The sequence below is a fragment of the Mauremys mutica genome, chromosome 2, assembly GCF_020497125.1.
Source record: "Mauremys mutica isolate MM-2020 ecotype Southern chromosome 2, ASM2049712v1, whole genome shotgun sequence".
NCBI classification, from domain to species: domain Eukaryota; kingdom Metazoa; phylum Chordata; order Testudines; family Geoemydidae; genus Mauremys; species Mauremys mutica.
This window is the reverse complement of record NC_059073.1, coordinates 297,271,915-297,298,776: the sequence shown is the minus strand read 5'-3', so window position 1 is coordinate 297,298,776 and position 26,862 is coordinate 297,271,915. Positions and strand designations below refer to the sequence as shown.

The following is a 26,862-nucleotide window of genomic DNA, read 5'->3' as shown; positions in this document are numbered from 1 at the left end:
TGGTAGTGTGCCTCAGTTTCCCCTTTCATACAGCACATCAGGTCTGGAATGTATTTTCCCCTGTGAAAAGTTCCAACACTGTTTACATGCATTAACTGCGAAACATCAGTATAGCAAGGCCCTTTAACATAAAGTATGTTTTCATGTATTCCTTTCAACATGTTTAAGGGATCTTCCAAAAGATTAGGCACATTGTACATTGTTACAGTTCTTGGCAATAGCAACACATTAGTTACAAAATATAGCATTAGCAATAACAACAAATTCATTGCAAGTGTCCATTTACAAACATGTTTGTCATGCCACACCCTTGGCTCAATACCATCGGAGTTTGGGCATTTTAGAGTTAACCTGTGGCTTCCCTTTGCAAAATTCAGTCTTCTCTTTCCTTCTTGTTCTTCAGGATTAAACCCTGATTTCTCTTGCTTAACAGAGATCACTGGCTGATGGGGTGGGCCCTCTGTGCTAACAGCTATTAGCAAGTCTTTCTTCTCCCTGCCAGCCAAGTAATTCGCATCAACACAGACACTAGCTTTTAACTTCTTAGCTGCTATGGATTCCACGGCTGGACTTTGTCTTACAGAGATACCACACAAATCCAAAGAGTCTGAGGGTGAGAGCTGGCTTGCTCTCCCCTGCCTCCTTAAGCATTCAGCCATAAAACTGTTCTGCTTTGAAAAACCAGTAACTGAATCTGTCCTCAGACCCTGAAGCACAGACTGCTCACTTACAGATTCAGCATGGAGACATTCCTGTCTCAACACCATTGTCTCCCAGACAAGCTGGCCACACACAGCCAGGTGGTTATAGGGCTGCTCAACTTCCTTAACAGCTTCTACTCCACCTGAGACCTTTTCAAAGCTGCCCACACTGGATCTTTCAAAAGGAAAGTCAGTGGATCCATTCACAACAGAAAATTTCTGGCTGTTAGGAACTAAAACTTCCCTGATTAAATCACTTTTACACCCTTCAGTTGCAGTAAACTGCTTGCACAGGCTACCATGAGGATTCCTTTCCCTAGGAGCTTCTCTAAGCAGCAATTCACCCCTCACAGAAATTCTGCCCTTCCCCTCTCCACCTAGGGCTTGCTCTACAGGAACACTTCCCTGAGCAACCACAGCCGCTTTCTGGGTCTCACTTACACTCAGACTCACTTCAGGCCCCACAGGCGGATTTCTACACAATCCCCTTTTAGGCACACCTACAGACTTTCTAGATAACAGGTCAGAAGCAGTCTCCTTCCCTTGGCCATGAACAAGTTCAGGAATCTTTTCCTTCTTGCTACAAGTTGTCAAACTGTCAGTCGGTAACACAATTAAATCACCTTTATGCTCTCCTTGTGCCCTGGCTGGGGTATCACCCTGATCAGACAGAGTTGCTGCACCCTTTTCCAACCACACATTAGCAACTGGCAAACCACAAGCACCAGAATTGTCTGTTCTCTGGGATTTTGCTAAGACACTAACTGGATGCAACCTAGTCACAGTGCCATTCTCCCCAGCAGACACAAACTCAGGACCATTCCCTTCCTGGGCTTTAGCTGTATTTACAACCAACTTCGAGACAACTGAATCACCCTCAACCATTACAGGCTGACAAGCACCTTCTGTCTGCTCCACAGACACAGAAGAGCCGGAGACACATTCTCCTTTACCAGACACACAGCTTGGGATTTTACTTCCCTTGTCCCAGCACACAGGGCTGTTCACAGACAACTGCTTGGAGACCGAGGTAGCTTCCTTCATAGGCAAGTCAATACCCCTGACAGAGACAGGCACATTCCCTTCACTGTCACATTTCTCCACACAGGAAACAGGTAAGGGATATGGACACTCATCTTCCACTATCCCTCCCTTCCCAAACTGCTGATTAGACAAAGCCATTAGCTCACAAGGCTGCCTAGGCCCCTCCAAACTTTCCCTACCAGGCACATTGCCTCTCCCAACAGATAAGCTGCTGCTCTTTTCACTACACTGAGCTACTTTTAGCAAATCACAGTTACCCATTTCAGGTTTACTTCTACAAGCTGCACTAGCCAACAATTCATTACCCATTACAAATTTACCCTTTCCTTCCTCAGTTAGGGATTTAACCTGACCATCTATTTTAATCTGCTCCTGAGAAACATTTTCCTCACCAATGAGATCTTTCTGCTCTTGATCTAACTCCAGATTCACTTCTGAGACATCAGACATTCAGAAACTCCACTCACAGACACACTGCTTATTTGCACAGACAAACAGCTATTTCCCACCAGGTTAGAACTCCCATCTCCCCAGCCATAGCAAAACTGGTTAAACACAGAAAACTGCCCAGAGTAACCCCATATATCAACACCGTTATAAACTGGATTTTCAGGAGGATACAGTTTCTGCCGTTCTTCCCTTGCTTTTTTGACTTGGAGCTGGAGTCTAGCAGTTTCTTGTTGCATCTTGTGAGTCTCCTGCTGCACCTTGCGAGTCTCCTCCTCAGCAGCCAGCAGCTCTTTCTTTCTCTCAGCAGCCTCTTTTTCTCTCTCAGCTGCCTCTTTCTCCAGCTGGGCCAAGACTTGCTTCTCTTCCATTCGAATTTTTGCCAGTTCTTGCGCATAATCAAACCGCAGGCTGTCTCTCAAGGCTTGCAGTTTCCTTGCTTTTCCTGATGCTTTCTCTCTCATGGTCACTGACCTTTAACCAACCAAACTCTCACTCCCAAAGTTAAAATTTGGATAGCGTGGGGTTCTGACCCAAAGCTTAATTGACCTGGTTCTGTGGATCCAAGCACGACTACGCCACTGTGACGGAGCTGTTCTGGCGGGACCCAACTGAGAGTGCCAAATCAGGACCAATTGCTTAAACAGGGCAGTCACAGCCCTAGGCTGGGGTTTTTCCACCTCTAAGGCAAACCAAACCAGCCAGACAAAAAGGACTTTGGTCTCACCCCACTGGCTAACCACAAGTCACACAAGCAATTTCCTTAGACACTCCAGTCTCCCAGTATCACCACCAGTGCACTCGTCCTGGGGATAAATGGTTATGAAAACCAACACCCCAATAAAAGAAAAAGGTTCCCTCGATCCCAAAGGACCAAGCCCCAGACCCAGGTCAATATACACATCAGATCTTACCCACAAATCACGCTGTTGCCAATCCTTTAGAATCTAAAATCTAAAGGTTTATTTACAAAGGGAAAAAGGTAGAGATGAGAGGTAGAATTGGTTAAATGGAATCAATTACGTACAGTAATGGCAAAGTTCTTAGTTCAGGCTTGCAGCAGTGCTGGAGTAAACTGCAGGTTCAATTTAAGTCTCTGGAATGCATCCCCCACTGGGATGGGTCCTTCAGTCCTTTGTGCAGAGCTTCAGTTTGTAGCAAAGTCCCTCCAGAGGTCAGAAGCAGGATTGAAGACAAGATGGAGATGAGGCATTGGCCTTATATAGACTTTTCCAGGTGTAAGAATCCCTTTGTCTTCACTGTGGAAATTTACAGCAAAATGGAGCCTAGAGTCACATGGGCCAGTCCCTGCATACTTTGCTGAGTCACAAGGCGTGTCTGCCTTCTCTCCATGGGTCAATTGTGTAGCCGACGGCCCTTTAATGGGCCATCAATCCAGCTATGCCGGGCTAACATTAGCTTGTCTGGGACACTTCCCAGAGGCAGAGCAGAATACAAACTATAGACATTATAGAGCCAATACTTATAACTTTAACTACAAATGATACAGACATATAGACAGCATAATTATAACCAGCAACCCATAATCTGGTCTTAGACACCTTAGATGACCCCCTTTATCTAAGATTTGGTGCCACTGCAGGACCTTGGTTGCAACCCATGTTCTATATGGTCCCAATTTATATCAATAACGTCACAAGCCCTCCTTCATATCTTCTCCTCAACCCAGACCCAAGGGGAGCAGCAGCTCTCCCTTCCAGCTCCCTGCCCCTATGCAACCCGCTGACCCCCAGGAAGCTCAGTCCAGTCCCCGAGAGTGTCCGTCACTGCATCATGAGCCCTGCAGTCCTTCACAGCCAGGCTACGGTACCTAGAGGTCTCCCTAATCAGAATACCACTGAAAGGGTTCAGAGGCTCCCCAATTAGGAGTGCCCACATACATACTCAACACCAGTGAGAATGTGCCCACGGGCAAGCCTGCTATGCTGCAGTGCAGATAGTGTCCTGTCTGAGAAAAGTGTCTAACACCCAGAGGTGAAAGTAAGCCGGTACAGGTGGGTACGGAGGACCGGTAAGAAAAAGTGCAGTAGCTACCGGCAAGAAAATGGCGCATTCTCTCCCTCTCTGACTCCACCTCCGGGCTCCAGCAAAATTGAGGGTCTGGGAGCCTGGCTCCATGAATGTTTGGGGCTGGGTCTCCCCTCTGCTGCCCCCCGTGCCTCCCCTGTGTGTGCCCCGGCCCCCCTTTTCTGCCCCCATGCACCTCCCTGGGTCCCGGAGCAGAGCGTTTGTCTCTCCCCGTCCCCTGCAGCTCCATGCTGCCTGCCTGCATTAACTGCCACCACCGGGTCCTAGTGCCTCCCTTCACTACTGCCAGGGTAGGCTGCCCTTCCCTCCTGAACCCTTTCATTTTCCAGTGGGACCCTCCACTGGTACAGCTGCCCCCCTGCCTGCAGTCACTGCTCTTGCCCCACGCTGGGCAAGGGGCAGCCCCAGTGAGGCTACAGTGAGGCGTAGCAGCAGGGGAGGAGGCGCACATGTGATGGCAGACACCCCCCCACACCGCCTTCAGCATGGCACCCACCACAGGGGAGGTGAGGGAGATTCCTGGACCTGAGAGGGGCCCAAGGAGCACATGCAGTGACAGTGGGGGAGTGAGTGTGCTGCCAAGGGGGGGGGGAAACGGGGTCCCTACTCCAGAGCTCGCTGCTGCCAGCAGGGAGAGGGCTGGGGGAGAGTCCTTCTCTCTGGCTCCAGTCCCAGGGCAGCCTGCCTGCACCCCAAACTCATCCCCAGCCCTGCCCCACCCCAAAGCCCACACCCCCAGCCAGAGCCCTCATCCCCCTGCACCCTAACCCTCTGCCTGACCCCTGAGTCCCCTCCCACACCCCAAACCCCTCATCCACAGCCACATCCCAAATCCACCCCAGACTCACCCCACAGCACCCCTCCCTCCACACTCCCTCCCATCCCCAAACTCCCTCCCAGAGCCTGCACCCTGCACCACAGTCCCTTACCCCAGCCCAGGGCCTGCACCCCAGACCTCCTCCCCCACTCAAACTCCCTCCCAGAGTCTTGTGCAGGTGGGGGGTGGCGTTTAGGGGGGCAGAGTTTGGGCAGGGGCAGGTTCTGGGCACCACCAAAATTTCTACAAACCTGCCACCCCTGCCGGCAAGAGCTGGTGTACCATACCGGGGTGGACTGGCTTCCTGAGGCAGCAATTTAAAGGGCTGGAGCCCAGGGCCCTTTAAATTGCTGCCAGAGCCCCGCTGCCAGAGCCCTGGGGTAGCGGCTGTGGGGCTCGGGTGGCGATTTAAAGGGCTCAGCGCTCCTGTCGCCGCTACTGCCCTGGGCCCTTTAAATCACCGCTGGAGCCCCACTGCCGCTACCCCAGGGCTCCAGGGACAATTTAAAAGGCCAGGGCCCTTTAAATAGCCCCCAGAGCCTGCCAGAGCCCTGGGGTAGCAGCGGCAGGGCTCTGGTGGCTATTGAAAGAGTTCGGGGCTCCCGCTGCCTCTACCACCCAGGGCCCTTTAAATAGCCACCGGAGGCCTGCCGCCGCTACCCCAGGGCTCTGGCAGCAGGGCTCCAGAGACAATTTAAAGGGAACTGGAGGGTAGCGGCAGCCGGAGCCTTGGGGCTCCATCGGCAATTTAAAGGGCCTGGGGCTCTGCTGCGGTAGCAGCAGGTAAAGCCCTGGGCCCTTTAAATCACCCCATTTAAATTGCTCCTGAACCCCAGAGCTCCCAGCCACCTCTGCAGCTGGGAGCTCAGGGGGTGATTTAAAGGGCCTGGGGCTCCCCGCTGCTGCTACCACAGCCCTAGCCTCAGGATTTAAAGGCTCCACCTCTTCCGGTGGAGGCCACGCCCCTCCTCAGGATCCCAGAATACCGGCAAGTGCTTTAAGTTACTTTCACACCTGCTGACACCTCACTGAGGGACCATCGCTGAGAGCAGTCCAAGGCCATGGACTGTATCTCAGCTACTGCCCACCTCAATGGAACTCCAGGCTCTCTCTACACTGGGTCTTACAAGGGGGATGAGCATATATGGGGGGTCTAGAGCTTCAATCTGAGCACAGAGACAGAGACCCTAAATATGAGCAGCAGTGCCGGTGCTTCACACCCTAGGTGAAACTTCCACCTTGCGCCCTCCCTCCTCCCCGAGCCCTGCGGCAGCTCCCCGCCCCCTTCTGCCCTGAGGCACCCCCCCCCCACGGCAGCTCCCCACCCCCCCCCCGCCCTGAGGCAAGCCCCCGCAGCAGCTCCCCGGGGGAGCTGTGCGGCAGCTCCCCACCTTGGCTTACCTCTTAGTGCTCCACCCCCTCCCTGAGCCCTGCAGCAGCTTCTCACCTCCGTCCCCTCCACCCTGAGGCACCCTCCCCGCAGCAGCTCCCCCTCCCTGGCCTGAGGCGCCTCCCCTGTGGCAGCTCCCTCCCCCAGCCCGGGGAGCCGAGCGGCAGCTCCCCACCCCAGCTCACCTCTGCTCTGCCTCCTTCCCGAGCACACCGTCACCACTCCACTTCTCCCGCCCCCCAGGCTTGTGGCGCCAGTCAGCTGTTTGGCGCCGCAAGCCTGGGAGGGAGAGAAGCAGAGCAGGGTAGTGTGCTCAGGAGAGAAGGCAGAGCAGAGGTGAGCTGGGGCGGGGAGTTCCCCTGCATGCCACCCCCCGTTACTTGCAGCAGGCGGCCCTCCCCACGCCCCCGTGCCCCAGCTCCCTCCGCCTAAATGCTGACAATGACTGGGGCAGCCAAAGATCTGGCCGCCACGGTCGCCACTGAAGAAAATGCCACCCCCTAATGCTAGTGCCCTAGGCAACTGCCTAGGTCGCCTAATAACCCTGACAAGCAGACTTCTGTTTTGACCAGAGGCCATTGCCACACATAAGAAGGATGTGCTGGTTTTGCATCTCTGGACTTTTGCTACTTTCCAATATCTGACATATCAGGTGCTTTAACATGAAAGGGTTTATGGACAAGACATTCCTTTTTGCTAAGCCTGAGTTCCTTGCAGTGCAAGAGGCTTAACTCTGTCTCTGAAGGGTTAACTAGAAGCCTGGAGTGCCCATTGCCGAGGTGGAGCTCTGGGGGAGCAGGTGTAAGTGAATGGGGGGCTCAGGAGGTCTCAGCCACTGGTTTCAGGGTCTAGAGCAGCTCTGCTCATATATTTATTCAGCTGAACTTATTAACTGTTCCTATGCCCCACCTATTCACAATTGTAATTAAATAGGGTTGGCCTTGTGTTTAAGGCACTGGTCTGGGACTCCGGAGATCTGGTTCAAGATTTTGCTTTTCCACAGACTCCATGTGGAATATGAGAAAGTCTCTTAGGGATGACTACGCTGTACACTAAGCCCAGATCTGTGGGTTTGGGTACGTGGTGTTTGCAAGCCCACTCTTGTGTGTCCATGCTGCATTGTGAACCTGGGTCTCACAGCCATGCTAGTGCTTCCACACATCATCACTACACAGACATTCTGACTCTGGTCTGCAGCTTGAGCTGCAGCCACACTGCACAAAAATGACAGGGCCTGAAGCCAAGTCACAGCAGAACTGGAGACCCACCACCCTAGCAAGATCCAGGTCCTGAGTGCTTGCTGGCCCCAGTCAGACTGATTTGTGTGTGGATGGAAGGGGTGGCTTGGGCTCAAACCTGAGTCAGAGCCCAGACTAAGGGCATGTCTACACTGGGAAGTTACAGCGCAGTATATCAGCTTTCTGCATAGATACTCCCATGGTGTACACACTGCCAAAACCACCCTGACGAGAGGAGTAAGGCTCCCAGCACAGTGGCCTCTGCGCTCTGTTTTCAGTGTAAACACATCCATTGCTTTGAGCACAGTAGCTGGCCTCCAGAAATGTCCCATGATCCCTCAAATGGACACTCTGCTCATTGTTTTGAACTCAGCTGGCAGCCATGGAGGCATGCGCCGCTCCCCTTTCAAAGCTCCGTTCTGACAGCTGCTGAGTGCTGTGAACACAGAGGCAGAGGGGTGTGTGTGTGTGTGTGTGTGTGTGTGTGTGTGTGTGTGTGAGAGAGAGAGAGAGAGAGAGAGAGAGAGAGAGATTGCTGTGCAAAAACTGGGAAGGGAGGCGGGGGCTAGGGTGACCAGAGACCAGGTGTGAAAAATCGGGACAGAGGGTGGGGGGTAATAGAAGCCAATATAAGAAAAAGCCCCAAATATCGGGACTGTCCTTACAAAATCGGGACATCTGGTCACCCTAGCGGGGGCTGATGTCGGGGTTTCCCACTCCCCCTGCCTCAAGACTGGTTGCTTCCTGCTGCTGTCTGAACTAACAAGACAGCCTGCTGAGACACTCTCTGTCCCACACTACACACTCCCTGTTGCACCCCAAACCCCCCCCCCCCCCCGCCATCAGCTGAAAAGCAGCTGGCAATGTAGTAGGATGCCCATGGAACAAAATGGGATTGGGAAATGCATCATGTGTCTGGTGAAGGTGATTTTTGAGCAGCAGGCAGTGAGATGGGCCCAGAGAAAGTGATCAGCAATGGATTAGCCCTATGATACACTTACATTGTTACTCCTTTTGACCCATCCAGTTAGCCAAATTAGGGGTATTGAGGATTGTTCCAGTTAGGAGGAGAAATTGACACTAGAATCTGCTATTTTCTTTTATGCCATTTTATTTATTTACAAAGATACATTGTGTTTCCCTGAACACAGCAGGAGTCAAACTGCAGAAAAGAATTCTTTTGTGCCTTTCTAGCCTGTACTCTGCACCCAAAAAACTTTCTCTCGGGGCCCCAGACTCAAACAATGCCCAGCCAGGCCTCTGACCACATGGTTCAAATTCTTGAGTGGCCTTGGATGTGCCTTTGTTTTGGCCACAGACATGAGCCTGTGTTTGTGCGGGAGGCCACTTAACTGTTTCAGCTACCTAATTACAGTGGCTTCTTTACATTTATCCTGACTACTACACGAAAGTTATCAAACTTCACTTTTACTTTTGTGTCCTGAGGCTATATAGTCTAATTTAGACTTGCAATAAAGCATTGTTTCTGCATGGTTTTCTCTTTGCATATTAACATTGCCTAGTCTTTACACTGACTTGTTTCATGCACTCTAAATAACCCTCTGTCCACGGAAACATTGTTTTACTCAGTGCAAATAACACTGCGTAGCATAGCGTTCAGTACAAGAGGAAAGTCTACTTTGTACCCTGCTGCACACACCTCACATTATGCACAGTCAGATATTGTGGTTCAATGCAGAAAATGCCTTCCATTTCTAGGAGATATATAGACACATTATTATGCTACCCACATTCTTCTGACTTGCACTGAAATGCAAACCCCCATCTCCCACCTCTTATTTTCCCAACAAGCATTTCACACCTCCTCCATTGACCTCCATCCTGAATGGATTGGAGCTGAACAACCACACCTCAGCAGAGAAGATACTGGTGTTGGAGGAGAAGATGACAGCCAACTTATTGAGGCATGACTGGAACATGAAAGAAAGAGATGGAAACTTCAGTGGAACATGTATAAGAGACTATTTGGCACATCAACCCAGAATGCCCAGAGCCCCAGCTTGGTCATACAAACTGTTTACAGGCCTACTACAGGAGCAGGTGGGTAAGGTTCTGTGGCCTGCAATGTGCAGGAGATCAGACTAGATGATCATTATGGTCCCTTCTGACCTTAAAGTCTATGAGTCTATGTTCTGCAGCCCCTGGAGAACTCGAGGTGCAGGATGAGCCAATCCACGAATCAAGGAATTGCAGAATGAGCAGTACCCAATGTACTCTACCCCATGCCAGCACTGGGGAAAGAGACCCTGTGACGTTGCACTCCATATGCTTTATGAAAATATGCTTGTAAATATGAATACAACATAAATGAAATATGCTTTATGCAAAATGCCCCATGTAATGTCCAATGCATCATCAGTGATCTACAACCCATCCTGGACAACGATCCGTCGCTTTCACAGACCTTGGGAGGCAGGCCAGTCCTCGCCCACAGACAACCCACCAACCTTAAGCATATTCTCACCAGCAACCACACACCGCACATAGTAACTCTAACTCAGGAACCAATCCATGCAACAAACCTCGATGCCAACTCTGCCCACATATCTACACCAGCGACACCATCACAGGACCTAACCAGATCAGCCACACCATCACCGGTTCATTCACCTGCATGTCCACCAATGTAATATACGCCATCATATGCCAGCAATGCCCCTCTGCTATGTACATCGGCCAAACTGGACAGTCCCTACGGAAAAGGATAAATGGACACAAGTCAGATATTACGAATGGCAATATACAAAAACCTGTAGGAGGACACTTCAACTTCCCTGGCCACACAATAGCAGATTTAAAGGTGGCCATCCTACAGAAAAAAAACTTCAGGACCAGACTCCAAAGAGAAACTGCTGAACTTCAGTTCATTGCAAATTTGACACCATCAGCTCAGGATTAAACAAAGACTGTTAGAAGAGGGCCTCATCCTCCCTGATTGAACTAACCTCGTTATCTCTAGACTGATTCTTGCCTGCATATTTATACCTGCCTCTGGAAATTTTCACTACATGCATCTGATGAAGTGGGTATTCACCCACGAAAGTTTATGCTCCACTACTTGTTAGTCTATAATGTGCCACAAGTCTCTTGTGTCCTTCCAGCCCCACGAACATAATACAGTTCTGTGGTGACCTAGAATCCTACTTTCGCTGTCTCCAACTCAAGGAATATTTCCAAAACACCTCTGAACAACATACTAACCCACAGAATCCTTCCTACCAATGCTACAATAAGAAGGATTCTGCGTGGACTCCTCCTGAAGGTCGAAACAACAGTCTGGACTTCTACATAGATTGCTTCCGTCGATATACACGGGCTGAAATTCTGGAAAAGCAGCATCACTTGCCCCATAACCTCAGCCGTGCTAAACACAACGCTATCAACAGCCTCAGGAAGAACTCTGACATCATAATCAAAAAGGCTGACAAAGGAGGTGCTGTCGTCATGATGAATAGGTCGGAATATGAACAAGAGGCTGCCAGGCAACTCTCTAACTCAACATTCTACAGGCCATTACACTCTCATCCCACTGATGATTACCAAAAGAAACTACACCATCTGCTCAAGAAACTCCCTGAGAAAGCACAGGAACAGATCTGTACAGACAGATGCCTAGAACCCCGACCAGGGGTATTCTATCTGCTACCCAAGATCCATAAACCTGGAAATCCTGGACACCCTATCATCTCAGGCATTGGTACCCTGACAGCAGGATTGTCTGGCTATGTGGACTGTCTCCTCAGGCCCTATGCTACCAGCACTCCCAGCTATCTTCGAGACACCAGTGACTTCCTGAGGAAACTACAATCCATCGGTGACCTTCCAGAAAACACCATCCTGGCCACTATGGATGTGGAAGCCCTCTATACCAACATTCCACACAAAGATGGACTACAAGCCATCAGGAACAGTATCCCTGATAATATCACGGCAAACGTGGTGGCTGAACTTTGTGACTTTGTCCTCACCCACAACTATTTCACATTTGGGGACAATATATATCTTCAAGTCAGTGGCACTGCTATGGGTACCCGCATGGCCCCTCAGTATGCCAACATCTTTATGGCTGACTTAGAACAACACTTCCTTAGCTCTCATCCCCTAATGCCCCTACTCTACTTGCGCTACACTGATGACATCTTCCTCATCTGGACTCATGGAAAAGAAGCCCTCGAGGAATTCCACTCTGATTTTAACAATTTTCATCCCACCATCAGCCTCAGCCTAGACCAATCCACACAAGAAGTCCATTTCCTAGACACTACTGTGCTAATAAGCGATGGTCACATAAACACCACCCTATACCCTAGACTGCTATACTTACCTATATGCCTCCAGCTTCCATCCAGGACACACCACACGATCCATTGTCTACAGCCAAGCTCTAAGATACAACCGTATTTGCTCCAATCCCTCAGACAGAGATAAACACCTAAAAGATCTCTATCAAGCATTCTTAAAACTACAATACCCAACTGCTGAAGTGAAAAAACAGATTGACAGAGTCAGAAGAGTACCCAGAAGTCACCTACTACAGGACAGGCCCAACAAAGAAAATAACAGAACGCCATTAGCCATCACCTACAGCCCCCAACTAAAACCTCTTCAGTGCATCATCAAAGAGCTACAACCTATCCTGAAAGATGATCCCTCACTCTCACAGATCCTGGGAGCCAGGCCAGTCCTTGCTTACAGACAGCCTCCCAACCTGAAGCAAATACTCACTAGCAACCGCACACCATACAACATAAACACTAACCCAGGAATCTATCCTTGCAACAAAGCCCGATGCCAACTCTGTCCACGTATCTATTCAAGTGACACCATCATAGGACCTAATCACATCAGCTACGCCATCAGGGGCTCGTTCACCTGCACATCTACCAATGTGATATATGCCATCATGTGCCAACATTGCCCCTCTGCCATGTACATTGGCCAAACCGGACAATCTCTACGCAAAAGAATAAATGGACACAAATCTGACATCAGGAATCATAACATTCAAAAACCAGTGGGAGAACACTTCAGCTTCTCTAACCACTCAGTGACAGACTTGAAGGTGGCAATTATGCATCAAAAAAACTTCAGAAACAGACTCCAAAGAGAGACTGCTGAACTCGAATTAATATGCAAATTAGGTACAATTAACTTAGGTTTAAACAGAGCCTGGGAATGGTTGGGTCATTACACTAATTGAATCTATTTTCCCATGTTAAGTTCTCCTCACATCTTCTATGGGTCATCTTGATTATCACTTCAAAGGGTTTTTTTCTCCTGCTGATGATAGCTCATCTCAATTGATTGGACTCTTATAGTTGGTATGCATACTTCCACCTTTTCATGTTCTCTGTATGTATAAATATCTCCTGCCTGTGTGTTCCATTCTGTGCATCCCATGAAGTGGGGCTGTAGCCCATGAAAGCTTATGCTCAAATAAATTTGTTAGTCTCTAAGGTGCCACAAGTGCTCCTGTTCTTTCAACAGGACTCTCTGTTGCTTTTTACAGATCCAGACTAACATGACTACCCCTCTGATACATTACAAAGGTTATAATTCACTGAATGTGTTCATCCTATTTGTATGAATGTATTATTTCTGTGTCTGAAGTTAGAAATATGAGGTATGAACTTGTATCACTATGTAATTATGCAAAGCAAGGGTCATAAAGGGTACCTCAGCAACTTGGTGATGCTCAAGCAAGAAACCAGAAGTTGTGAATGGCTTTGTTTACCTGCAAGCCTTCCTGTGTAGGTGTGAGCCAGCCCAGGGAAAATGGAGACTGGGGTCTTACAGAGACATATGACCATGTCGCCTGATACTGGAATCCATCTTAAAACATGTATATTTCCATGAGGAGAGGGGGAGGGAGTCAAACTGGGACAAAGGACTTCTGCCCTTTGCCAAAAGCTATATAAGGGTGTGGAGCAGAACAAAGGGGGCAGCGGCTGCTGCTGCCAGTCACAAGAAAACCCCTGCTTACCACCTACGATGTCTTCTGGAACTAACAAAGACTAAATCAGGAGGAAGGATTGGGCCCAGACTAGGAATGAGCCTAGTCTGTGAAAGAAGCTTATAGGAACAACTCTGAGCGTGAGATATTCCATGTAACCAGTTTCTTAGTGTATTAAGTTTAGCCTTGTGTGTTTGTTTTATTTTACTTAGTAACTTACTTTGTTCTGTCTGTTATCTTTTATAACCACTTAAATCCTGATTTTTATACTTAATAAATTGCTTTTATTTATTAATAAACCCAATGTAAGTACTTGTTACTGGGGGCAGGGATGGCAAACAGCTGTGCATATCTCTCTTTCAGTGATAAAGAGGGTGAACACTGATGAACTTACCCTGTATAAGCTTTATACAGAGTAAGATGGATTTATCTGGAGTTCAGGCTCCCAGAAAGGCTGAACACTGGGCGCTGGGAAATTCCCAGTTAACTGAGAAGCCCAGGGCTGAGTGAATCTCAGTGTCTGAGGGTGTGGCCCAATCTCTGAGTCTGTGCTGGAGCTGAACTGGAGTGTTTAGCTCAGCAAGACAGAATTGAGGGGTCCCCATTCTGGCAGGGGGGTTATTTTCAATGGTACCCCAGCACAATAAGTGACAGTCTCAACGGGGTCTCTGTGACCGAACCCAGCACAGACCCCATACTCTGATGATGTGCAGTTCCATTATAGGTGACACTGCACTTCATGTAATGTTAGGTTAGGTTTTGTTGTATAATGCTAGCAGTGTTTGGGTTTTTACAGTTTTGATTTGCACATGTTGGGATTTCTTTCCTTTGCCCTTTGGTTTTTGGCAGCTGGACTACCTGTGTGAAAGACTTTTAACAAATACATTTTTACAACAATCCTCTCTTGCAGTCTTGCAAAGAATAACAGGTAGAGCCTTAATATAGAAAGATAATATTCAATAAACTCATAGTTGTAAAATTAACCGAAAAGATACAAAACCAGGCAACAACATTATGACACCCCATTGTACCTCAATTATCACAGTCATATTTGTAAAATTAATGCAAAAGATCCATTTCATGGTTATGTTACACCATCAACAATATCATTGCCCATCACCAATGTCCTCTCCTTCCAGATCAAACATGAGGGAACACAAGGCATCCCTTATTTCCATGCTCTCTTAAATGCTGCCCCACTTTCCAGAGGTGAACTGGCAGGCTATGTATAAAGAGCTTACACACCAGCACAATCACTGACTCACTCTGGTCCAAAATACTCCCTCTTATGTTCCTGTATATTGTGTAGTGCACGGCACGCCCCTGTAATGTGGTATTGTGTTATGCACACTGCAGTCCAAATGGGTTTGAGGACAGCACCCTCTCACCTTCAGTTGGCCAAAGGCACATTCCACCTGCACCTGCTCAGTTTGTAGCTGAAGCAGAAGAGGCCGGGTGCTCACGTGTCAGGTTAGGCCTGCATATCTCAGGGAAATAGAGGATAAGCCAGGTTGGCCAAAATAACAGTGGGCACAGATACCCTATTGATATCCACATGATTCGGGGGGGAGCAGGGGGTGAACAACGGACCTTCCTGCCTACTATTGAATAGACCCTGTCTCCTGAATCTCCTGATGTCACAGTTTCAGAGTATTTGCCCTTGTATCTCCCCCCGCTCTCTGGCCCACTCCAACAGTGCTCAGTCAGGTCTAGGGTGACCAGCCAGCAAGTGTGAAAAATCAGGACGGCGTGGGGGGTAATAGGTGCCCACACAAAAAAAAGCCCCAAATATTGGGACTGTCCCTATAAAATTGGGACATGTGGGCACCCTAGTCAGGTCTCATGCCTCCAGCCATCACCTGTGTCTGCACAGGAACCCCTGTCCCGCTCCCTTCTGAGCAGGGGTTTTAAGCTGCACAGCTCCCTGCCATAAACTGCGGTCGGTATCCCCAGCAAGCCAGTCTTCCAAAAGGCCAGCAGCTGTGCTTTGCTTTCTCTCTGCATACAACGACCAGCGTATGCCAGCAGTTACCACTCACTCTCTCTCTTACAGAGCAAAGTGCATTTATTCTTAGGGAAAAGGCATCACAGAGAAAACATAAAAAACAATAAAAATTCCTACATGCTTACTAAGGAGCCAGAACTTGCCTATCATTCCTATGGGGCCATGGCAGGCCAAAGTCTTTCTATCCTTCAGTGAGAGTTTGGTCTCCCCTAGGACCAAAGATCACGTCTGTTTGCTGGATCAAAGGAAAGACCCTGAGTCTGTCTGCTTAAACTCAGCCTTTTTATCCTAAAAAACTTTTCCTCTCACCAGTCTCTTGAAAACAGGTAAAACCTGTCCCTTCCCCTATTCCTGGTGGTCAGGTTTCAAAGACTAATCTGCATAGCCAGTCTGGGGATGTTTACACGAATCACCTCCTAATGATTCCAACTTCTGCAGGCCCAGTGGGCCAGGAACACACCAACACACATTCCCAGTATTGGTACCAAGGATGATGAATAGTTCCCTGGCTCACATTGTCTGACCCATTTCAATACAATGGTTTTCTGATATTTTCATGCTTTCAGTGTAAAATACAATATAGTCCCTAAAGATACTGCATGTAGGTGCAGCCTGTCACCCTAGCATCTTGCACTTTGGTGGTGCATCCTACACAGATGTCACTGAACCTCCCTTGATGGTCCATCATGGCCTGCATAACTAGTAAGCGATATCTTTTATAGACCCATGTGCACTTTGGGGGTCGGAGGGGCACATGCTTTCCATCGATGGCTTCAGCACAGTTCAGGAAACCCATTCACCCAAAGCCTGCAGCTATTTCATGGACCTCGCCCACCTTCAGCAGCTGTAGAGACGCAAAGCAATGCTTGCTTGGCAAACACAGGGAGTCCAAGGTCCAGTGTGCTTCAGCAGTGGGAATTATAAGTTGTGGGCTACAAACTGCGGCATGTTAGGAGACCTTCCTGGTTCCTGCTGGGAAGTCCCCTCTACCCTCCCAGCAGGAAGTCTCAGCACTGACTGAAGCTGGGAGCAAGAGGCAGCAAACAGAGAGAAGCCTGCTGGACTGGAACCCTGCTCTCTGTTTCTTTACAGGTAGGGCCAAAAGGGTTTAAAGAGAACCCTGAGAAGAGTTTAAATGGCACAAAAGGAGAACATGGGCTTGTTTATTTTGGGGTTTAGTTATTGTGGGAATTAGGACACATTTGTAAGGGGGCTCTGTCATACAAACTCCCCTCTGCCCCCCCTCTGCCCCCAGCCTGGGGTCTCTGCACTGACTGAGCTGGGAGCACAGAACAGGCAAGCAGAGAGGAGGCTGCTGCACTATAATCCTGTTCTATGTTTCTTTACAGAATAAAGCCTCTTCCTGGCGGTTTGCATGAGTGGGTCTGGTCTGAGGTGAACACACACCGACCCACAACATGGAGCACACAGAGAAGCCTCAGGCCCAGCTCCCAGGGGAGGGAGGGGACAACACATATCACTACAGAACCAACAGTTGACTCTCCAATAGCAGACTGATTAGTCATTGATCTGTAACAATCCGGTGTAGCACCCACTTCTGGCTGCTGTTGCTTCTCTCATCCTTTTGCCCTGGTGCTTAAGGGCTGGAACAAGCCCCTCACACAGCTCCAGGATTCTCATATCAGTTCTGAGCCCATTGCTGGTCATCGCACGTCTGCATGACAGGGTAGTCCCACAACTCAGTACTTGTGGGTCGGGTCCAGAACTGCTGCTCAGCACAGGTGGAGTCATCTGTCATTAGAAACTGCACCCACTATCGACGCTCCTCCAGCTCTGCATGCAGCTTGCACATCCTCCTTAAGGCAGCACGACAACACTTTCTCACGGCACTCAGCCACTGCTGCCATGCCCACCACTGCCTCTTGTGCCCCATGTCGTCATTCTCTTCCCAAAATGACTGTTGCACTATAGTGCCCACAGTCAATGCAGGTTCTCAGTCTAAGCAAAATCCAGGCCTTGACACCTGTTAGGATACAGGCCACAGACAGAAACAAGGGATGTGGCTGTGACGCTGGCAGGACAGATGCCAGCTCTCGCCCAGGCTGCAGGCATTAGCTAAGAACTCACAAACTCATAGCTGGGGACTAGACCTGGTCACCTGTATATTAGACTCTAAACTGAAGCCAGAGATCCCCTGGGGCACTTCCTGGGTCTGCCCTGAAAGATGCTTTGAACAGACAGAGCACTACAACTCTAACCTGTAAATAACTCTCACTCCTTTTTCTTAGTCAATAAACCTTGAGATAGTTTATTACAGGAATGGCTACAAGCATTGTCTTCAGTATAGGATCTACAGTGCCAATTGATTTGGAGTAAGTAACTGGACTCTTGGGACTGGAAGCAACCTGAATGTGGTGTGATTTTTGGTGTAAATGATTTATCACTAAGTCCAGTTTGTCTGGGCTGCAAGATAGACTGGAGAGTCTATTTGTCTGTGACTCCACGGTAAGACTGGTGCAATGATACAGCAGGTCACATTTGTTACTGGCTTGGTGAAATCTGAGTATAGATCACAGCACCAGTTTAGGCTCTCTGCCCTGTTTTTGACAGTCTGCCCTGAGACAGGCACTTATGGTTGTGAATCACTCCAGACAGTCTGACAGTGGCTGCCTGGAACTATTTTAATTGTGTGAGTTACTGGATATTGACCTTTGACCATAACCTGAGCTCAGGTGATCCGGTAAATAATCATTTAAACCTTAGGAAGAGTTAAAGATTTTATTTTAAAATGGGGGTTTCACAGTGAGCCTAAGGCCTAGTGTTTCGTTTGAGGCCTGGTAGTATAATCGTTAGCATAAGACGACATTAGGCCTAATATCAGAACCAGCCTTGGGTTAGAAGATTTAGCACTGTACATCTTGTGATAAACTGTGACAGACTGCAAAGGCTTGGAGTCCCCCTCTTTCCCCAAATCAGTGGAATCAGGGTTTTGTACAGTTACCTGGGATGATGGAGTCTGTGCGGCAATCGTACAGCATCCCCAGCTGGAAAGGACGACCCAGAGCCGGCATCTCAATGGCTGCGTTCTCAACAGAGGCCAGACTTGTTACTGGGAGATTGGCCCAGACCTAGAACACACCACCAATGTAGTTACAGTTTACTGTACAGACTCTCGCGCAGACCATGTTCTCTTTACATGAGAGCTCTAACCTCATTGGTGTTCAGTATTTCACATATCGATACCATTATGGCAGAGCGTAATGCACTCTAGGGAATGACACTGACAGTGTTAGAAATATACCTTTGACTTTTAAAAGGTTATTGAAAGACTTTAGTCTTACAGCAGGTTAGGGAAGGCTGAGTTACAATCATGCTCTGAACAACCGTAAACACCCTGAAAAGCAAAAAAGAAATAAAATCCAGAGCAGGATTTTACTAACTGAACAAAAGGAAGAGAGCCTCTGTCATTGCTGATGTACACACAGCAGGTAGTGAACAATTCGAATCAAAAGTGCCATGGGTGTAAATGTGGAGAGAAACTGAATTAGCAGTGAGCTCAAAGGACAATGGAGTAATTTTACATTTGTAAGATGAGTCCACACATTGGACTGAAAGGAGAGGGAATAGCACAGAAAAGGAAGTATAAAGTAGTGCAAATAGGAAAGCAATAAAATACAAAGAAGGTATCTTCTTCTGTCTCTCATTCACTTCTTTGTCTGTATCCTGAATCTTGCAAAAACTTCCTACTAAGCTTCGTGTTTACTATTGTCAATGCTCTCTTTGAAGGCCCCTGAAAATACACACGCTTGCTTGCATGGTTTGCAGGACTGGGATCTTGGACTATTTTCTTCATGGTGCGGATCTGCCTTCCTCAATGTATGTAAAATACAAAGCACACTTTGGGACTCTATATAAAAATTTCCATAGTAAAATTATTAAGAGAACAAGAAAAAGACAAAGTCAGTTATTCAAAAGTCAGGAAATAACAAAGTTCAATTGCCCGTGCAACCTTAATTCTTCCTTCTTGTGCATATACCTTCTGATTATGAGGTAAGAAGTAGCCACGCCATAATATGATGCCAGTTCATGACATGGTGTAGAGTGGGTGGTGCAAATTTGGTGTTATTTGAATAAGGTGTTCATGAGACACAATCTCACACAAAATGATCCATTTTTACAACTTCAAACTTTGTTATAAAGACTTAATTTTGTGCAAATAGAGAGAATTATATGGGCAGTATCTACCTAGAACATATATCACTGGACTTAGCCCAGTGAGACCTAGCGAACGGTACCAAGAACCACCTCCAAAACCAGATAGTTAAAAAGTTATCAGATTTTTTGATAGCGAGACCTCCACAACAAAATAACCTCAGCCCAGGGGAAGGTGCACTGGACTGGGAACCAGAAGACTCACTGCTAATATTTGTGGAATATTTCATGGAACAGAAATTCAGTTTCTGGCAAGCTCTAAGGAAGAGGCTCTGCACTCCCTTTACCCTCAGCAATAGCAGTAGGTGGGGGGAAGACTTCCTGATGGGGGTTAGAGTTCTGGGGCTCTCCTCCCCACAGTGGGCACCAACTGGAATGGGTAGAGAGTCCAGAGCTCCCCTTCCGCTCCGTGCTGCCTCTACCTGCTAGCTGCACCGCTCACAGTCCCTCAGTCACTGGCTTTCCTCCTCTCCTTGGCCTCTCCAATCCTGCCAGAGGCATGGAGGGGCCAGAACGAGTGCCAGAGCAGGTAGCTAAGGAACACCCAGAAGGCTTCCTGTGTGTCTCAATCATGTCTCCACCACTATTCCTGCCATCTCAAAAAAACAAGGGAAATTTACACACCAAACTTTTGTTAATATGGAGTTAAGGTTGCAGGCATTCAGTTGTGCCCTGTGCTCCTCATGCTTGTCCAGAATGTGAGAGTTTAATTTCCAGAACTCAAACACAGGAAAACCAGGAAATATGGAGGTAGGGTTCCCTGGCACCTACAAGAAGGTTAGTGTTATAAGGGAAGAAATAAACACAAACTTTGCCTATTTGGCAAGTTGAGGTGACACTCCCCACACAACCTTAATGCTGCCCCTACAGGAATACCAAGAGGAACTGGGAGTATCACAGCACTTTAGTGGTCATAAACAAAAACTGACATATTTTAAGTGCTCACCACAACTTCGGATCAGGGCTACTATTCCGACTGTCCCACTGATTCTAACTGTTCTGTGCTGCATCAGGGATCTCAGGAGCACTTTTGGGGGAGTGACAAAAATCATATTGGACAAAAAGGTTTTGGAAGAGATAAGGTACTGTGATCCCAAGGGACACTAACAGTATGGGACTCACCACTCTGGCGCCTCCTGCTGGTTGTCTGGGGAATTAGTTCTGTCCAGCCAGTGCGCCCTCTTCAGGTGGCATCTTGCCCGCCATCACCTCTGCTCCTGGACCCGCGTCACCTCAAGGACTGCAGCATCCTCTTCAGCCCTCCAGCTGTGTCACATTCGGTTCTCCCCTCTTCCAGGGGAACGGCAGTCCATTGTCCAGTCACTTCCTCCCCAGTAGCGAGTGGCAGCAAAAGTGTGGGGGGCGGGGGGGGGGGGGGCGTGCGTGACCCACCTACTATCCCGGATCCCAGCCCAGGGACACTATAAATGACAGCCGCATGCCACATCCCTCCAGCCATACAGTCTACTTCCCTGGATCACCTCCCCATAGTTCCAGCACCTTATCCACCCTTGTATCAGGGCCCCAACATGCCAGTAGTCAGATGGGAGCTTGCTTTCACGCCCCTGACCCTGCCTAGCACCACTCTGTCCCTGATGCTAGCTGCCTTCCACCTGCCAGGCAGCTAGTCTTCCTCCCTCCTCAAGCTCCAAGGAGTGACTGATTCTGCTCTGCTTTTCTGCCTTTTTTATATGGGCCAGCCCGGCCCTGATTGGCTGCTCCTTGCAGCCCTTCTCTGATTGGCTGCCTCCTGCATAGCTTCCCAAGAGCTGCTTTTAACCCCTTTTCTACCAGTGTGGGGCAGACACACCATCAGATACCTTAGGATACTGACAAGCCACTATGGGAGGATGCATAACACATAGTGCTTGAGTAGCTCCATTTTACAGACAGTATAGCTGAGTACTTAGATGTGGCAGATTCTTTCTGAAACTGGTGTGGCCAAGTGACTGTGTGTTTGGTCTGCTATTATTAGACATTCCCAGTTTGTTTACCTTCTCATTTTGGTTATAGGCCTTGCTTGGTAATGAGTGTCATGAAAGACACAAAATTATTAGCAGCGGTCAGTGGGAGAAGTGAGTTTTGACTTCAAGGTTTCGGCATTGCTAACTCTGCAACTTCCCATAGCCCTGAGGTTATTTAGTTGGTGATGGAGGTGGGAAACATCATCATCATCCAGTATGTCTATGTACAATCCGGAGGTGCTCTGTTTGTGCTGGTTTGTAGAATCACAGAATGCTAGGACTGGAAGGGACTTTCAGAGGTCATCTAGTCCAGTCCCTTGCCCTCATGGCAGGACTAAGTATTATCTATGCCGGGGTGGGCAAACTATGGCCCAGGGGCTGCATCCGGCCCTTCAGATGTTTCAATCCATCTCTCAAGCTCCTGCCTGGGAGTGGGGTCAGGGGCTTACTCCACGTAGCTCCTGGAAGCACTAGTATGTCCCCCCTCCGGCTCCTATGCATAGGGGTAGCCAGGGGGCGCTGTACACTTCCCCCACGCCAAGCACTGCCCCCACAGCTCCCATTGGCCAGCAAATGGGGCCAATGGAGCTGCAAGGTGGCACCTGCGGAGAGGGCAGCACTCAGAGCTGCCTGGCCGTGCCTCCACCTAGGAGCGGGAGTAGGGACATGCCGCTGCTTTCAGGAGCTGCTTGAGGTAAGTGCTGCCTGGAGCCTGCACCCCTGACTCCTGCACCATAAACACCTACCCCATCCCTGATCCCCCTCCCACCCTCCGAACCCCTTGGTCCCACCCTCCTGCACCCCGGAGCCCGCACCCCCAGCGGAGCTCTCATCCCCCCACCTGCACTCCAGCCCCCTGCCCCAGACCGGAGCCCCCTCCTACACCCTGAACTCCTCATTTCTGGCCCCATCCCAAAGCCCATATCCTCAGCTGGAGCCCTCACCCCCTCCCATACCCCAACCCCCAATTTCATGAGCATTCATGGCCTGCCATTCAATTTCCATACCTCTTAAAAACCTCCAATGATGCAGATTCCACAAACTCCCTAGGCAATTTATTCTGGTACTTAACCACCCTGACAGTTAGGAAGTTTTTCCTAATGTCCAACCTAAACCTCCCTTGCTGCAATTTAAGTCCATTGCTTCTTGTCCTATCCTTAGAGGTTAAGAACAACAATTTTTCTCCCTCCTCCTTTTAACAATCTTTTAGATATTTGAAAACTATTATGTCCCCTCTCAGTCTTCTCTTTTTCAGACTAAACAAACCCAGTTATTTCAATCTTCCCTCATAGGTCATGTTTTCCAGACCCCTAATCATTTTTGTTGCTCTTCTCTCGACTTTCTCCAATTTGTTGACATTTTTCCCAAAATGTGGTGCCCAGAACTGGACACAATACTCCAGCTGAGGCCTAATCAGCACGGAGTAGAGCGGGAGAATTACTTTTCATGTCTTGCTTAAAACACTCCTGCTAATACATCCCAGAATGATGTTCCTTTTCTTGCAGCAGCAGCGTTACACTGTTGACTCATATTTAGCTTATGATCCACTATGATCCCCAGATCCATTTCCTCAGTACTCTTTCCTAGGCAGTCATTTCCCATTTTGTATGCGTGCAACTGATTGTTCCTTCCTAAGTGGAGTGCTTTGCATTTGTCCTTATTGAATTTCATCCTATTTTCCTCAGACCATTTCTCCAGTTTGTCAAAATCATTTTTAATTTTAATCCTATCCTCCACAGCACTTGCAACCCCTCCCAGTTTGTTATCATCCACAAACTTTATAAGTGCACTCTCTGTGCCATTATCTAAATCATTGATGAAGATATTGAACAGAACTGGACCCAGAACTGATCCCCATGGAATCCCACTCATTGCGCCCGTCCAGCATGACTGTGAACCACTGATAACTATTCTCTGGGAATTGTTTTCCAACTAGTTCTGCACCCACCTTATAGTAGCTCCATCTAGGTTGTATTTCCCTAGTTTGTTAATGAGAAAGTCATGCGAGACTGTATCAAAAGCCTTACCAAAGTCTAGATATATCACACCTACCGCTTTCCCCCGATCCACAAGGCTTGTTACCCTATCAAAGAAAGCTATCAGGTTGGTTTTACATGATTTGTTCTTTAGAGATCCATGCTGTTATTTATCACCTTATTATCTTCTAAGTATTCTCAAATTGATTGCCTAATTATTAGCTCCATTATCTCTCCTGGTACAGAAGTTAAGCTGACTGGTCTGTAATTGCCTGAGGGCTTGGCTACACTTGCAAGTTGCAGTGCTGGTAGAGGCTTTCCAGCGCTGCAATTACACCCTGTCCACACTTGCAGGGCACAACCAGCGCTGCAACTCCCTGGCTGCAGCGCTGGCCATACACCCAGGTCTGCTTGGGGTATAAGGGTTGCAGCGCTGGTTCTGCAGCGCTGGTCATCAAGTGTGGACACTCACCAGCGCTGTTATTGGCCTCCAGGGTATAAGGAGTATCCCAGAATGCTTTTAACTAAATTATTCCCTTTGTTTTGTTATGCAGCCTCTCTTTGTTTTGTTGTCAATTGGGAGCTCCGGGCTCCGTGCACCGCACCGGGAGCTGCTTCAAACATAGCTCCTGTTTGCTGTCATTAATCTGTAACTACTGTCAACAATGAAATGAGATAACCCCTGCAGGGGTTGAGAGTTTGCTTTGCTTGAGAGAAACGGGGGGAGGGGGCAGAGGGGGGAAAGAGAGTATGTTGGATGCAGGTTGTTTGCAGTTAACAGTAAGGGGGTGGGAAAATTTTCTGATTTTGCACAGTGTCGGTTCCAAAAATCCACTCTCTCTCTCCCCCCCCCCCGGTCCCTGTCACACTGCCCCACACCCCCCTCTTTTGAAAAGCACGTTGCTGCCACTTGAATGCTGGGATAGCTGCCCATAATTCATCACTCCCAACAGCGCTGCAAATGCTACAAATGTGGCCACACTGCAGCGCTGGTAGCTGTGAGTGTGGCCACACACCAGCGCTGGCCCTGCACAGCTGGACGACCAGCGCTGCAACTACCAGCGCTGCAGATTTGTAAGTGTAGCCATACCCTGAGTTGCCCTTATTTCCCTTTTTATGGACTGACATCATATTTGCCCAATTCCAGTCCTCTGGAATCTCCCCTGTCTTCCATGACTTTTTGAAGATAATCACTAATGGCTCAGATATCTCCTCAGTCAGCTCCTTGAGTGTTCTAAGATATATTTCATAAGGTCCTGGTGACTGGAAGTAATTTTTAAACTTGTTCTTTCCCTATTTTAGCTTCTGATTCTACCTCATTTTCACTGGCATTCACTATGCTACACATCTAATCACTAGTAAACTTTTTGGTGAAAACCAGAACAAAGAAGTAATTAAACACTTCTGCCATTTCCACATTTCTGTTTGTGTTTTTCCTCCCTCATTGAGTAACAGGTGCTGTGCTAATAGAATGCTGCCTGGTTCTGGTAGCAAGAACAAGCTGTACAGAGCAAAACACAGATAGTAAAGGATGACTTTAGCTGCTCATAACTCAGCCAAATCTGCACAGATTTATATAAAGCAAAGACAAGGCACATCCTTGACCCCAGGACTGTCCTGCTGCAGACCATGAAGATGCTACAGTTCTTTAAAAAGAAAAGCTGTCAGACAAATGCTTACAATGGAGGACATTCAGCAACCTAAGTACAGGCATTGTGCCGCTCTCTCTATAAATGTTTGGTGATACAAGGTACAAGCAGGCTTCCAGCCCAGGGCATCAGCACTGCAGAAGCTTGGTTCTCACAGCAGAAACCAAAAGACATACACAGGGATTGCAAAGCATCTCACTGATCTGAGCATTCACCAAACAGGATCCAGGTTTAGGATAAATTAAAGGATCTGAAGATGGCCAGTCCTGCACATCTGCACTAGGCTTTCAAAGCTGTGTCACTATAACATTGTGTAACAGCAGCAGGCCTACAATGGCTCAGTGCAACGAAGGTGGGGTTTGAACATGAGATTGCTGCTCTTCCCATAAGCAGTTGCCTCAAGTAATGCTTTCAGCACTTCAGATCTAAGCAAGATAAGTAATCAGTGACTGTGTTCTAATAAGAAGGTGAACTCCTGCACTTTCCAAATCCAGATATCATTAACACCAAACAACACCCTCCACACTCCAGTCACCCTGCCTATAACCTCCCTCATCATCCTTCCTCCCCTGTACAAAAGCACCAAAACTTTGTTCAGTGATGAAGGTGTTTTAATGTGTGTGTAAATCTCTACAGTATACTGAGCTACCAACTTTATAGGTTTTCCTCAGGGACTATGAGGTTGTTGGACCCTTCTATGAGCCTGCAGGGAAAATCCTTAGTCTGAGGGAACAATTCCTCTGATTGGCTGTCCCTCCTCATTCACCTGCCTCGTGGGGAAGGAGAGCCAATCAGAGCTGCTACACAGCTGCAATCAGGAAATGGACATTTCCCTGGAGAATTGTTGGAGTTGCAAGAGTTTGACTCTCCTCCCACAATTTGGGTGCTCATGAGGATCCCCAGAGAGCTGTGCCAGGAAATCTGGGATACATGCCTAAAAGTGGTTAACACAATGGAATGCAGTGCTAAGGGTAGGTGCAGGACTCAACAGCAAACTCATTGAAGATTCTGAATATTGTGGGTGGATGCACTGACTGCTGTTAATTACAACTGAGATAATTAAGTACAACTGAGGTAACTGCCACCACACTGAAAATCATATACCCTGTACATGACGTCAAGTTCCCAAAACTTCTGAAAGCAGGGTCTGAATGAGCTCACCTCCGACATCTAGTGGTGAGCTAGGAGAAAAAAAAACCTCAGAAACAGATCATATTCGCATAAAGACCCCTACTTTTCCTAGATATTCAATGGAAGGAGCTGCTTTGCCAAAGTGATCAGCTTTGGCTGCTGTTGGTTTACAAATCACTTTAGTACTGCGTGCAGAGGTAATGAAATGTTGTTATCCTGATTGTCTGAGTAAAGGGTGAAAGAACTGTACTGAGCCTGCCCTGGTTGAGGGGGTGGGGACAGGTGTTCCTACCTGGCGGTGTGG

The 26,862-nt window shown here is 48.3% G+C and overlaps 1 protein-coding gene across 1 annotated transcript in view; it reads right to left on the bottom strand.

Moving 5' to 3' along the window:
* LOC123363323 (verrucotoxin subunit beta-like) overlaps nt 1–26,862 on the bottom strand; it is a 37,791-nt gene that overhangs the window by 7,810 nt on the left and 3,119 nt on the right. Inside the window, exon 2 of the mRNA XM_045004182.1 lies at nt 18,628–18,754. Coding sequence (XP_044860117.1) covers nt 18,628–18,754 — 127 coding nt within the window. The remainder of the gene's footprint in view (nt 1–18,627; nt 18,755–26,862) is intronic.